Source organism: Miniopterus natalensis, chromosome 11 (genome assembly GCF_054644295.1).
Source record: "Miniopterus natalensis isolate mMinNat1 chromosome 11, mMinNat1.hap1, whole genome shotgun sequence".
Lineage (NCBI taxonomy): Eukaryota > Metazoa > Chordata > Mammalia > Chiroptera > Miniopteridae > Miniopterus > Miniopterus natalensis.
Window position 1 is genome coordinate 30,615,406 of NC_142091.1, and position 12,425 is coordinate 30,627,830.

Below are 12,425 nucleotides of genomic sequence, written 5' to 3' on the forward strand. Positions count from 1 at the left end.
TTTATCATTGAAAGTGTGCTAAGATGTGGAATAAACCTGTTAAGTTCTGTTCTATTTAAAATTCCTTATAGGTAATAGACTGTACATTTTTTAAAAGGTAAAATTGTGTATGTATTTAAGGCAATGGCTTTACTTCCATTTATTTATTCAATCATTTATCCACTCAACAAAGATTTATCGAGTGTCTGCTATGTACCAGGCACTGTGCTAGGAACATGCTTTGCAATGGGAAATGATATTTAGTCTCTGACTTTATGATACCTAAAATTTATTAGAAAGATGCAGAAACAGGCAATTTCAATGTTTTGTGGTTGAGGTTAACACACTGTGTGTTGGAAACAGGAGAAGCACCCAGCCACATCTAGGGGAGTCAGGGGATTCTTTCTGGGAGATATGACATTTAAGATGAGACACAGAAGGCACGTAGAAGGTTACCAAACAATGTTTGGAGTGGTAAGATACTGTTTCAGATCATTATTTATTTTCTTGGCCTTGAACTATATCACCATGACCTCTATCATCATCATCAACATCTCAGCAGTGTCATCATCAGTGATAATGTGGAAAAAAACCTAGACCAGTGGTCAGAAGATCTACCTTTTAGAAGAGATAAGATCATGTAATCATTGAGATGGATTCTCAGTCTATAAATTTAGGTATGTAAGAAATATCCATTCATTTTCCATAGTTCAACTTTATTTCTGACCCTTAGGCACTGAGTGGTAGACAAAATACCTCCATTCTATATTAAGGTTTTCCCTGCTTCCCTAGGGTTATGGTAGAGTTCCTCCTGGAACTCTGGTCATTGATAATAGCTTACTTTGGTCTGTATATAATAGCTTACGTCTGAGATATGAGTTGTATCTATATACAGTAGTTCTTTCTGGTCTGGCAGTGATTTGCTACTTCTAAGACATGGATTTTCCCCCAGAACTTGTTTCTGTTTGCTTAGGTGCCTCATGATGCCATCCTTCTCTGGGGTCTTCCTGCCTTCCAGACAGTGGTGCCAGGAAGCAGAGCATAGATCTTTGCTCCCTTGGGATCCAAAGACTTCTCTCTGTTTCCTTCAGCTGAAAAAATCTTCGTCTAGACTGGGGATGTTGTCTCTCTCTCTGAATGTACCTGAGAATCTCTCTTTTATTTCTGTAACAAACTTTGTTTTTAATCTGAGGGCTTAGGTTTTAGAAAAGCAGAAGTAGAATAACTTTAAAATCCTTTTCTTTTCTGTCCTAGCACATACCTCTCTGAGGCAAACAAAGTACAAAGCCAGCTACTAGCTTGAATAAGAAGAAAGGAAATGGGAAAATTTAGGGAGAGAAAAACATTATTATCTCAAAGTGCCAGTCTCCTACGTGTACATCAAGTTCACATGCCTTCTTATGGTGATGCCACCAGGTGACCTTGTGAAAATCGTGTAGTCCTTCTGAACTTCAGTTTCCTTTTCTGAAAGGGTTTAATACTTTCTTCTCTCACAATATATATTGTGCTTTTTCCACTTCAAATAATATAATATGTATGAACTTCAGTCTTGCGAAGTTAGCTAGCGGCAGATAGGATCAGAAGCTCATCCAGTGCTCCTTTCGCTGTAAGGCTGTGGTGGTCTTTGAACAGGCGAAGGGAGTCATGGTGCAGTGGAGGAATCCAGTCTCTGTCAGCTGCCTTTGTTACCTGAAGAAAATCAACAGATTGAGCTTCAAATCCAGTGACCATCCTAATAAGAGTCACCTCTTGAGATTATTGTGACAAATAAAAACACTGAGTCCACGTAAAATTGTTTTGTAAATAGGAAAGGGCTACACAACTCCTTATTATCAGAACACTTTTAAAAAACTTGTTCAAGAAGAAGGTTAGTTGTGGTTCAGAGTCGTACACGCCTGTGCAGATATGGCAAGGGCACATCTGCTTACAGATCCTGTGCTTTTTAAAAATAGATTATGATGACATTTCCTCTGAGCATATTTTCTCTTTCCATATACTAAAGTTATTTGTAAACCATCCAATATTTACAAAGTGATTGCAGTCTGTAGATATGCTTTAAGTCTGGCCAGACATTTTTCCACAATTTAAATTCCACAATTAAAAAAAGTTTTATCTGTTTTTTATTTCATTTTCATTTTCTGGTTTGTTACAACTAGAGTAATGTATATTTCAGTTTTCAGTTAGGGATGTAATGTGCTATCTTCTTTCTTTCTATTTATTCCCACTTAACCTTGCACTTTTCCCATTTCTATGGAAAATCTGAAAATATGGCTTATCTGAAAGGTAGTAATATAAATTTTGGTGTGGGGGCTGTGAGGGGGGTAAAGTATAATTGCTAAGGACAATTACAGAAAAAAGAAACACTGTGATCTTTTCCTAGTAAGTTAAGTTTCGTAAAGAATTTCATTATTCTAAATGCTTTGCTTTCCAAGATTTGTGTATTAAGTTCATCCTTTCCTCTACTATGCTTTGCTCTTAGTCTTCCTAATATATATTCTATAAGTCTCTCTGTTTTAGTTGTAGTAAATAATTTTGTGTCATTTCCTTTCTAAAAGTTCATTTGTTAGCACTATTGCCATTAGCTGTCTCAAATTTAAATTACCTGTCCCAAATTATTTATAACTTTTGGCAATTCTATTTTTAAACCAAAAAGAGTTACACCTTAATTAACAGACACATGATTACCTACGATTTTAATTATGTAACGTTCATTATATCCTTTGGGTTGCATATGCCATGCAAAAAAATTTATCTTAAAAAGTGATCCCCCCTCCCACTTCCCCCTGTGCCTGCGTTCAGGTAATCCAAATTTAGTTTCTTTCAGTAGACTCAGGAGTCATGTGAAGATAGATTTCCTTTAATAAAGAAAATAGGAGAACTGAGGCCGTTATATTGGCAATTCAGTTGAAAAATTCTGCACTTATACCTGCTTATTTGAGCATCAATTAAAATTTTAGTCTTGACTTACTTGGATAATTATTGAACTTTCCACTTTCTACAACTTGCCAACTGGCAACATCTGGCTAGGGATGTTTGACTTGTACAACAGGATCCTTGTCATCTTGTATATCTCTCTATATTTTTTGCTTAATTTATTGTTTTTGCATAGCTATCTAGTTTTAGATTACCCAGAAGCTCAAGCTTTTATTAATCGGTAACAAGAACTTAAATAGAGAGAGGTAAAGAGCACAATGAAATTGACCTCAGGTGGTGATAAAGGGCACCCACAATTCCAGCTCTAAGAGAGACTTGACCATATTTGAGCTTTTTTTTTTTTTTTTTTTTTTTTAATAATCTAGCATTTTGTTTTATGTATCAGATTTTTCTCATACAGAGATTAGAGGCATAATATACTCTGTTGGTTTAGAGGCTATCGAATTGTTTTGAATCAATACAGTGTCTTCCTTGAGTAGTTACTCAATATGTGCTGAATGAATTAGTGAACGTCCCCTTACCTTGCAAATTATATTTGCGGATTTGATTATGGGAATGCTGTTACATTTTTGAGAATTGCTGCTCACAAGAATAAAATATCAAAATATGTAAATACCTGCAAAAATGCCACAGAAGTAAAAAAAAAAAAAAAAAAGCTTAAAATTGCAATTGTAAGAAAAGAAAAATATTCCTGGTATTTAGTAAAATTTCAAAAACTAACAAATGAAGAAATAAAAAACGACTAAAGCTTGAGGCACTAGAGATAATCAGATAATTAGAGTCCAAAGACACATATAAGTACTGGGGGAGGTATAGTATAATTGTTGTTGATTACTTACATTAATGGTTAGGAATGGGTTAGAAAGTGAGGTCAGTAAACCACTGTCATTTAGGGAAACTGTTGATTGTTTAATTATTGAGAAAATGAGGATTTAAATATTCTTGATTCAAAGAGTTGTTATAAATATTATCAGGTAAAGTATGAAAGCATAAAAATACTAAAGTTCTATACAAATGTATTAGCATGTGTTTATACCACCATCTTTTGTTAATATTTCTTATTTTAAAGTTGAAGAGGGATCCCTGTGAATCCACATTCATTTTTATATTTCTAAGCTTCTTAGGTAAAAAAAAGAACTAATTACACAATGTTTTCCATTTATTACTCCCTATCAAAATGTTCCCTTCTTTCAAGGGAGTAAGCTTGAGGTTTGCTATATCATATAGGAGTATTGGGGAAGGCCTTATTGATAAGGTGACATAGGAGCCGCGATATGAAAGAAGTCAAGGAGCAAGCTTTGTGGATATTTGAGGAAAGACTGTTCAGGTAGAATAGCAAGAGTATCCCTCAGGTGGAAGAGTTCTTGGTAAGTTGAGAAAGAGCAGAGACCACTGTGGTTGGAATAGACTGAGCAAGAGGAGAGGTGTAAGAGCTGAAATCACAGAGGTGGGCTTTTGCTGAGTGAGATGGGGAGTCACTGGAGGGTTTAAGTTGAGGAGCAACGTTATCTGACCTATGACCTTCTGGCTGCTGTGTTTAGAAATGACTGTAGGAGGGCAAAGGTGACAGCATGTAGATTAGTAGGAGGCGACTGCAGTAATGAAGGAGACAGACGATGGTGACCTGGACCAGGGAGGTAGCATCAGAGATGGTGATAAGTAATAGGATTCTGTATGTAATTTGATGTCAGAGCCAACAACACTTACTGATGGATTAGGTGTAGAGAATTAGAAAAGAAGAACGAATGATGACTCCAGGGATATCGGCTTGAACAACTGAAAAGGGATGGAGAGCATTGCCGGAGAAGTAGGTTGGGGATGGTGACTCAGACCTTAAGTTCAGTTTTGACAAGTCAGTTTGAGATGCTTATTAGACATCAAAGTGGAAATGTTGACTGTACAGTTAGATATGAGTCTGTAATTCAGGGGAAAGGTCTGAGTGATATAGATATAAATTTGGGAGTCTTGAGAATACTGGTCAGGGCACATGCCCGGGTTGCGGGCTTGATCCCCAGTCGGGGGCATGCAGGAGGCAGCTCATCAATGACTCTCTCATCACTGATGTTTCTATCTCTCTCTCTCTCTCCTTTCCTCTCTCTGAAATCAATAAACATATATTTTTTTAAAAAAGAATGCCTATAGTATTTGTGAGAGAGTGACTAATCTTAACTGTCAGAGATAGCTTTATGGAAGAGAGCATTCGAGTTAGGTGTAAATTAAGGAAAGGGAGGTTTTCAGTAGATTTGTTGATTGATTTCTATATACTAGACATTGTACTAAGTATTGTGACATTTGATTCTGCTATCTGTGAGGAAACTGAAGTTCAGAGAGGTTAAGTAACTTGTTAAAGGTCACACACAGCTAGTAAGTAGAATTTAAAAGCCAGATCTAGCTGACAACAAACCACTTCCAATATCATGTATAGATTCTAGGGAGAGATAATGGAATTGGGGGAGCATATTCCAATACAGGGAGCAGTAGGAACAAAGAAAAGTACAAAGGTAAGAAAAAGGAAGGAAGGAAGGAGGGAGGGAGGTAGAGAAAGAGAGAGAGAGAGGGAGAGAGAAATCCAATGTGACTTGGACACTGTGTGTGTGTATAAAGGAGAATGTATAGTGGGAAATATGGCTGAAAGTATAGGTTGTATAAAGGTCATGGGAGGGAGACGTTGGAAGTTGAGTTAAGGAATTTGGGCATTATTTTGTAGGAAGTCATCAATTTTAAATAATTTTTCTGACAAGAGAGGATCATACCTGCTGTGTGAACAACTAGCCAGCATTGCATTCAGGACTTTTGTGTTGTTTCATGGTTACGGACTCTTGTAAGACAGGAATATAGAAATACAAGTGGGTTCTTAAAATTAGGAGTTGAGTGTAATTCTCAATTTATGATTATTTTATTAAATTATTTTGTGTCATGCCTGGCCGGTGTTGCTCAGTGGTTGAGCGTCACCCCATAAAGCAGGAGGTCACACTTCGGTTCCCAGTAGGGGGCGTGCAGGAGGCAGGTGATCAATGATTCTCTCTTATCATTGATGTTTCTATCTCTCCCTCGCCTTCCCTCTCACTGAAATCAATAAAAAAAAATTATTTCATGTCATGAAATTAGGAATGCAACTATAGAATCGTTTAATGTAAGCTTACTATTTTTCTAAGACCATAAGATAGACTTTTAAAATCATGTTTTTCAGATACTGACCGAGCTTTATCGTTACTGGAAGAGTACTGCAAAAAATTAAGGAAACCAGAGGAGCAGCAGTTGAAAAACGCTGTTAAAAAGGTGATGGGCATCTTTAGGAGCAGCTTATTTCAAGCTTTGCTAGGTATGTGTTAAAAAAATATGTATTATCTTAATGGTAAGCACTGGGCTGAATAGTTGAGTAATGTAGTCAAAGAAACTGATGTTAACCAAATTTAAAACTGGAAAAATTTTCCTTGATAGTGGAAGGAAAGGTTTGAGTTCTTTTTTTATATAAAGTTAGCCTAACAAAGAACTATTATAGAGTAGAAATAAAGTGTAGGTTATTAAGAAATGTAAATATTGAAAAATGATTTGTATAGGAAGGAAAGTTTACACAGGAAAAATCTTGAGTAGCTTGTTTCAAAAAATTGAGGACAAATATGCCAGGGAAGGAAGCTACTTTCCTCTCGAGAAGGAATTGCTTAGCACAAAAACAATCTGCCACAGTCTCCTCAGTTAGAATTCGAGTTCTACTTTTACCCTCTTCTTTAAACAAACATTAAAATATTATTTTCCTCTTTTCTGCTTCTCTTATGAAAGATTATGATTCAAATTGAGAAGTTGATTGATGAAAATCTCAGTGCTTTGGAATGTTTGTTAATTTGTCATGAATCTAACTGCATAATGTTTAATCTTATGTTTATTCTCTAACTTATTAAAGATTGTGAAAAAATTCAAGGATATGGTTTATTTATCTATGACTTTATACATACATCTTTTGTATTTATGCAGGTAAATTTTAATTCTTTTTTATGATATTTTAAAAGTGAAAATAAAATAGCAAAACATATAAACACTTCCCCTCAACAAAAATAGCCAACTATGAAAAATTGTTTAAAACCCCCACTTAATTATACTATATATATATAGTATACTATATATATATTAGTATATATAATTATACTATATATATATATTACTATATATATATACTATATATATATATACTATATATATACTATATATATATACTATATATATATATTAGTATATATAATTATACTATATATATATATATATATAAAAACTGGGCTTAATAGTACATTTTAAGGAAATAACTGAGTCTACTGGACATTATTATTACTTTTTAAGGTCTAGTAGTTATTTAAACAGAGTCTAAAAATGGGAATTATGAGAATCTTGAAAATATTTTATCTATGTTTTTATTGTATATTTCTACACTTACAAAAACTCCAACTTGTTCTGAATATAATTTTAAAAAACATTAAATTTTGAAAAATTGAAAATCACTCTGTTGAATAAGAACAGAAGAAGAAAGCTTTATAGGATTATTTGCCCTGTGGATTAAGTTCTTTAAAATATTCTCTTGTGGCTTGTAAGAATTAATGACACAAATAACTATAATCATCTTAGTTGGTATTAAGTAAAAACAACTCTAAATGGACTCTTGCAGAGTTTAAATAATTCCTGTCATTAGAGAATAATAGTTGAGAACATTTTTTAAGCCACAAATTTCTCAATTAAAAATGAATAGTTTCATGGAGTTGATCATTAGTAAAGGCCATTAACTGAATGGCAAAATCTCTGAATAAATTTGTATGATATGTTTAGTTAAGGCTAGCTAAGTCTTTTGAGAGTTTCAGTTTTTAAACTTGATTTAGGAAGAGTATTGTTGGATGCTTTAGATAATGGTACTATACTTTGGCAATGTAACCATTTGGTATCACAACATTATTACATGGGGAATAAAATGACAAATGAATGACAAAGAATTGCATTTTGTAATTGTTTTGAGTGAGCAGTAAATATTTTGGCAAAAAGCCTACAGCGTAGTTGTAATGTCTAAAAAATGAGAGACAACAGTAATCTGTTAAAAGCTGTTATATAAGTAATCCTTGTGCCCAGCTTTGAATGGATAGATTTGCTTTGGCTGGTTTTTAAAAGCCATTTTGGGATAAACTAGACTGCAAAAAATGGAGCAACCTTATACAACAAAATACAGTTTTCCATTCAATTCTATGTGGGTTGCTACATACTGATTACAAATTTATTGCTATTGAGTGGTCTCACTGTGCATCCTCTTTAAGGACACAAAAGAAGAAAAACCATGTAGCCCTGTGCATCCTGAAGGGGATTAAAGCTTTACAAAAGGATAAGTAGGGAGCTGTTGATAAACACAGCATTGTTTATGGCCTATAACTTGCTTTCTGTTTGAACCAACTCCTTCCCCCACTTTTTTTGTTGTTGTTCTTGTTATAAGTAAGGGAAGACAGGTGGCTTCACCCATGTTCTGGTGTTTAAATAGCCAGTATGTTGAAATAATAACTTGCACGAATCTCAATTAACTGAAGAAATAGAAGAGACTCATAATGCATAAACCCCAACATAAACGAATAATAAAGTGAAATACTGTTATTGCACAATGTGCTGTAACACTTGCATGTGACCAGGAAATGAAGCTTCTGTACACATGAAAAACATAGCTTTGAAAATGAATACTTTTCTCCTTTTGTGGGCCTTCCCACCAAAAGCTAGTATGTTTTAGATGGTATAATCTTTGAGGTTGGAATTCTGTATATATAACTTTGATTAGTATTATAGTGCATAAAAGCATTTTATAAGTGGGTTCTGATAATAGGGTAGAAGGTGATAGCAAAGGTATTATTATTATTTTTTAATTTTAAAGTGTAATTTTATCTGATTATAAAAGTCATATATGCTTATTCTGGAAAATTTTAAAAATAAACAGAAGAAAATAAAAATAAAAAAAAATAAAAATAAAAAAGAAGAAAATTCAGTTGTAAGATGCATTGCTCTTATGGTAAATAGCTGGATATATGAGAAGCATGGAGAATGATGAACTGTTTAACTTTCTTCCTCTTTGCTTTTAGAGTCCCTGTATTTTGTTTTAATCTTACATTTACTAATAATTGACCGTGGTAAAAGGTACTCGAAGCTCTTAAAAGTTAGTCATTAGTGTTTATTAATGTATAAAAAAAGAAAAATGCCTAAAACGGTGATGTGCTAAAAGCTGTACACTAGATGTTAGGCGTAGGGTGACATCTTGTGGTAACACCAAGGAAAATGTTTTGTCTGATGGATAAATTATAGTTCTATGATGACTGTTATTAACACCTTAAAGAATTTGAATAGAAGTGAATTGAAATTCTGTAATATTTTACAAATTAATTTGTTTCCTTTGTTTAGTATTGCTAAAACACTTCAATTTTTAAGCACGCAGGTTATTTATTTTTCATTTAGGTGCTGAAGGAGCGAGATGAAATGTTAGTTTTTTAAAAAATTATTTTTACACATCTCTTCCAGATACTTTGAAAATTTAAATTTCACTGTGTAGTGTTTGAGGGGGAATTTTTGGGGAAGGATTTGGACAGTAAAGTGATATGTTCCTTAAAACCCTGCTAGTAGCAACATCTTAAAAAAGTGCTATCCTGCTTTATGGAGACTTGCATGTCCAATTTTGTGTTAGAGTAGAATACTTTTCATTTCCATAAAGCTTAGCATAGAACCCTGTGGATAGTTGAGATTACTAGCAACATGGATGAGACATTAGATGTATCACATATTGGGATTTATCACCTTCTACCATGTCCCTACTTGCTAGCAGCTTTAAGCGGCCCTTTCATTATGTACTTGAGCATTTTGCTTATACTACTATGAAGCACTTATTACATTGCTTTATGATTATTTGAGTATATTTCTCCCCCTTAATAGACTGTGAGTAGCTTGAGAGTTAAAGTTATATTTAATTAACTTTTGTAGCATCAGTATGTGGACCTTTATAATCATAGTCGTCAATAAATTTTGTTTATTCATTTACTCAACAATTATTTTTAAAATACCTGTTACATATTAAACATTGTGGTAGGCAATAGAGATACAATAGTAAACTAAAGAGGAGAGGATGGTCCTTGCCCTCATGGGTAAGTGAGAGCAATCAAGTGGGGGGAAAGAGACATTAGGTATGCGGTTAGTTAATTATTTAAATATAATGGTGACAAGTGCTATAAAATAAGTCTGTATAAGTTTTATCATATTTTAGCTTGAATAAATTAAGCCACTACATATTTTTCCAATATAGTAATTCTAATATAATATTTTTATTTCAAAGATAACATCTATTTGAAAACCTCATGGCTATTCGGGTCTTAATTATTCACCATGTGTAATTTTTGCCATGTGATCGTAAGAAAGTCCAAGGATTTTGTATAGGTGACAGTGAGTGCGAAGGCCCACACAGTTATGTGAATTTGGAACAACTTGGCTTTAGTCCTCCAAAACAGAGGTTCTCAAAGTGCGGTTCTTGGAGCAGCAGCAGCAGCAGCACCTGGGAACATGGTTAGCATTGCAAATTCTTGGGCCCTATCCCAGACACGCTGAATCAGAAGCTCTGGAAGCAGGGGTCAGCACATAGTGTTTTAGTGAGCCTTCCAGGTGATTCTGAGACATGCTAAAGTTTGAGAACATGTGTTCTAAATGGTTAGATATTTTATCACTCAAAGAAAGTAATATAGTATGTGAATATTATTAATAAATGAGAAAATATGACAATGGCATTTCTTCATTCTTGGGTTTTATAAACATCTGATTTGATCTTTAACTAGTTTAAAGAGCCATTACCATTCTCGGATATATCTTGAGTACTTTGAGAATCTATTAATTAATGAATATCATTATGAAATCTAATGAAAAAATACAATAGTGTATCTGAAACATTTAAATGATTCCCCCTCCCCTTTGGATACCTAATAGTAGTTTCTGCATATGGTGCTATGGATAGAGAACAGCAAAGCTGCATTGTATGAGGCTTACTCACTTAGGTTAGTGCCTGCTGCCACTCACAACCTCCAAACATGTGCTCTAGTGAAACAAATAAATTACTACATGTCATGGACCTTCAAATAAGTCTTGACGGTCAAAATGGTGAATGTTAAATTCTTATATACTAAGGTCTAATATGTTCCTACTTATTTGTTTACAGTACCCATTTAAGTAAAAGGTGTGCCGGTATTCTAGTTACTGCTATTGAGTAAAAATAATTAATGAAGCATTTATGAAGTGTTTACCTATTTACATGGATATATGCAGATGAGTGTTGTTAAAGACCAAATCTTTACCCCCCAGGAGGTTAAGGTGAGTTGGGAAGGTAATATTTACGTGCATATAAACAGGTACAAGACAGGATATAATTAAGGATTGACTAAACTCTGGAGGCTAGACTGAAATGTTCTAGGAGTTCAGAGACGCAGGGATCAGTGAACATTGGTGTTGCTAGGGAAACTTTTATATAAAATGTGAATTTGAACTGGGTCTTGTAACTGATAGGATTTGGGTAAGAAGAAAGGATAGATACAGAAGGACATTTTCCCCATCAATCCATCGTCCATCCATTCATACAAAAGATATTTATTGAAGACTGTGCCAGGCACTCTGGTATATTCACGGGAAACACGAGCATTAAACAAAATGGCATAAATAGTATATACAGTGGTCCCTCGGTTTTCAAATGTGACCCGTTCCGGAGACCATTTGAGCTCTGAAATGTTCGAAAACTGAGGGGCCCCAGGATCCTGCCCTCAGCGGAAGCCGCGGGGCAGGTTCGACTCCCGAGGCGGGTTCGAGAACCGAAGCATTTCCTTCCGGATTTACGGCCTGCCTAACCCAAAATGTTCGTCAACAGAGATGTTCGAAAACCGAGGCACCACTGTATTTACAATTGTGATAAATGTGATAAAGGAGACAGCGCTATGAGCGAGAGGCTTAACCTTAGCAGTGGAATTGAAAAGTTTTCTTAGGGAAGTGGTATTTGAGGTGAAGAAATTATACAGAGTCATAGAGGTCAGAAAAAAAGTGAAGAAATGGGTTTGACTACCACAGGGATTCAAGATGTTTTTGATATTTATGCCTTTAAAATGTCCTCTAGGAGTTGGATAGGGCATTGCGTTAGACTTAAATCTTTTCCAAAGACTTAAGTTTGAAGGTAAACTTGAGAAACAAGAGTGGTAAGCATAAAATGTGACCAAATAATCCTTGTTATTTATGATGTTAAACTGTCATATACTGAGTGTGATTAGCTGTGCTTTTCATGTCAGGAGGGATTCAGTATTTCTTAAGTTTAAATTTGACACTAGATTAGATGCCATCAAGAGGATAAGTTGCCATTCTTAGCTCTGGACTTTGTGTGTTTGCTGCAGGATTTATGTCACCAGATGGCACCATTTAACTAAATTTATGTACCTTATGTATAAGGCTGCTTGTTTTTAAGTGGAGGATGCTTTTATTTGTGCTATTCC

General features: G+C 34.5%; 1 protein-coding gene across 1 annotated transcript in view; it reads left to right on the forward strand.

The window, feature by feature from the left end:
- The first annotated feature begins 584 nt into the window (after positions 1-584).
- DLG2 (discs large MAGUK scaffold protein 2) overlaps positions 585-12,425 on the forward strand; it is a 1,615,022-nt gene continuing 1,603,181 nt past the window's right edge. The window contains exons 1-2 of the mRNA XM_016206846.2: positions 585-656; positions 6,104-6,235. Coding sequence (XP_016062332.2) covers positions 632-656; positions 6,104-6,235 — 157 coding nt within the window. The 5' untranslated portion in view covers positions 585-631. The remainder of the gene's footprint in view (positions 657-6,103; positions 6,236-12,425) is intronic.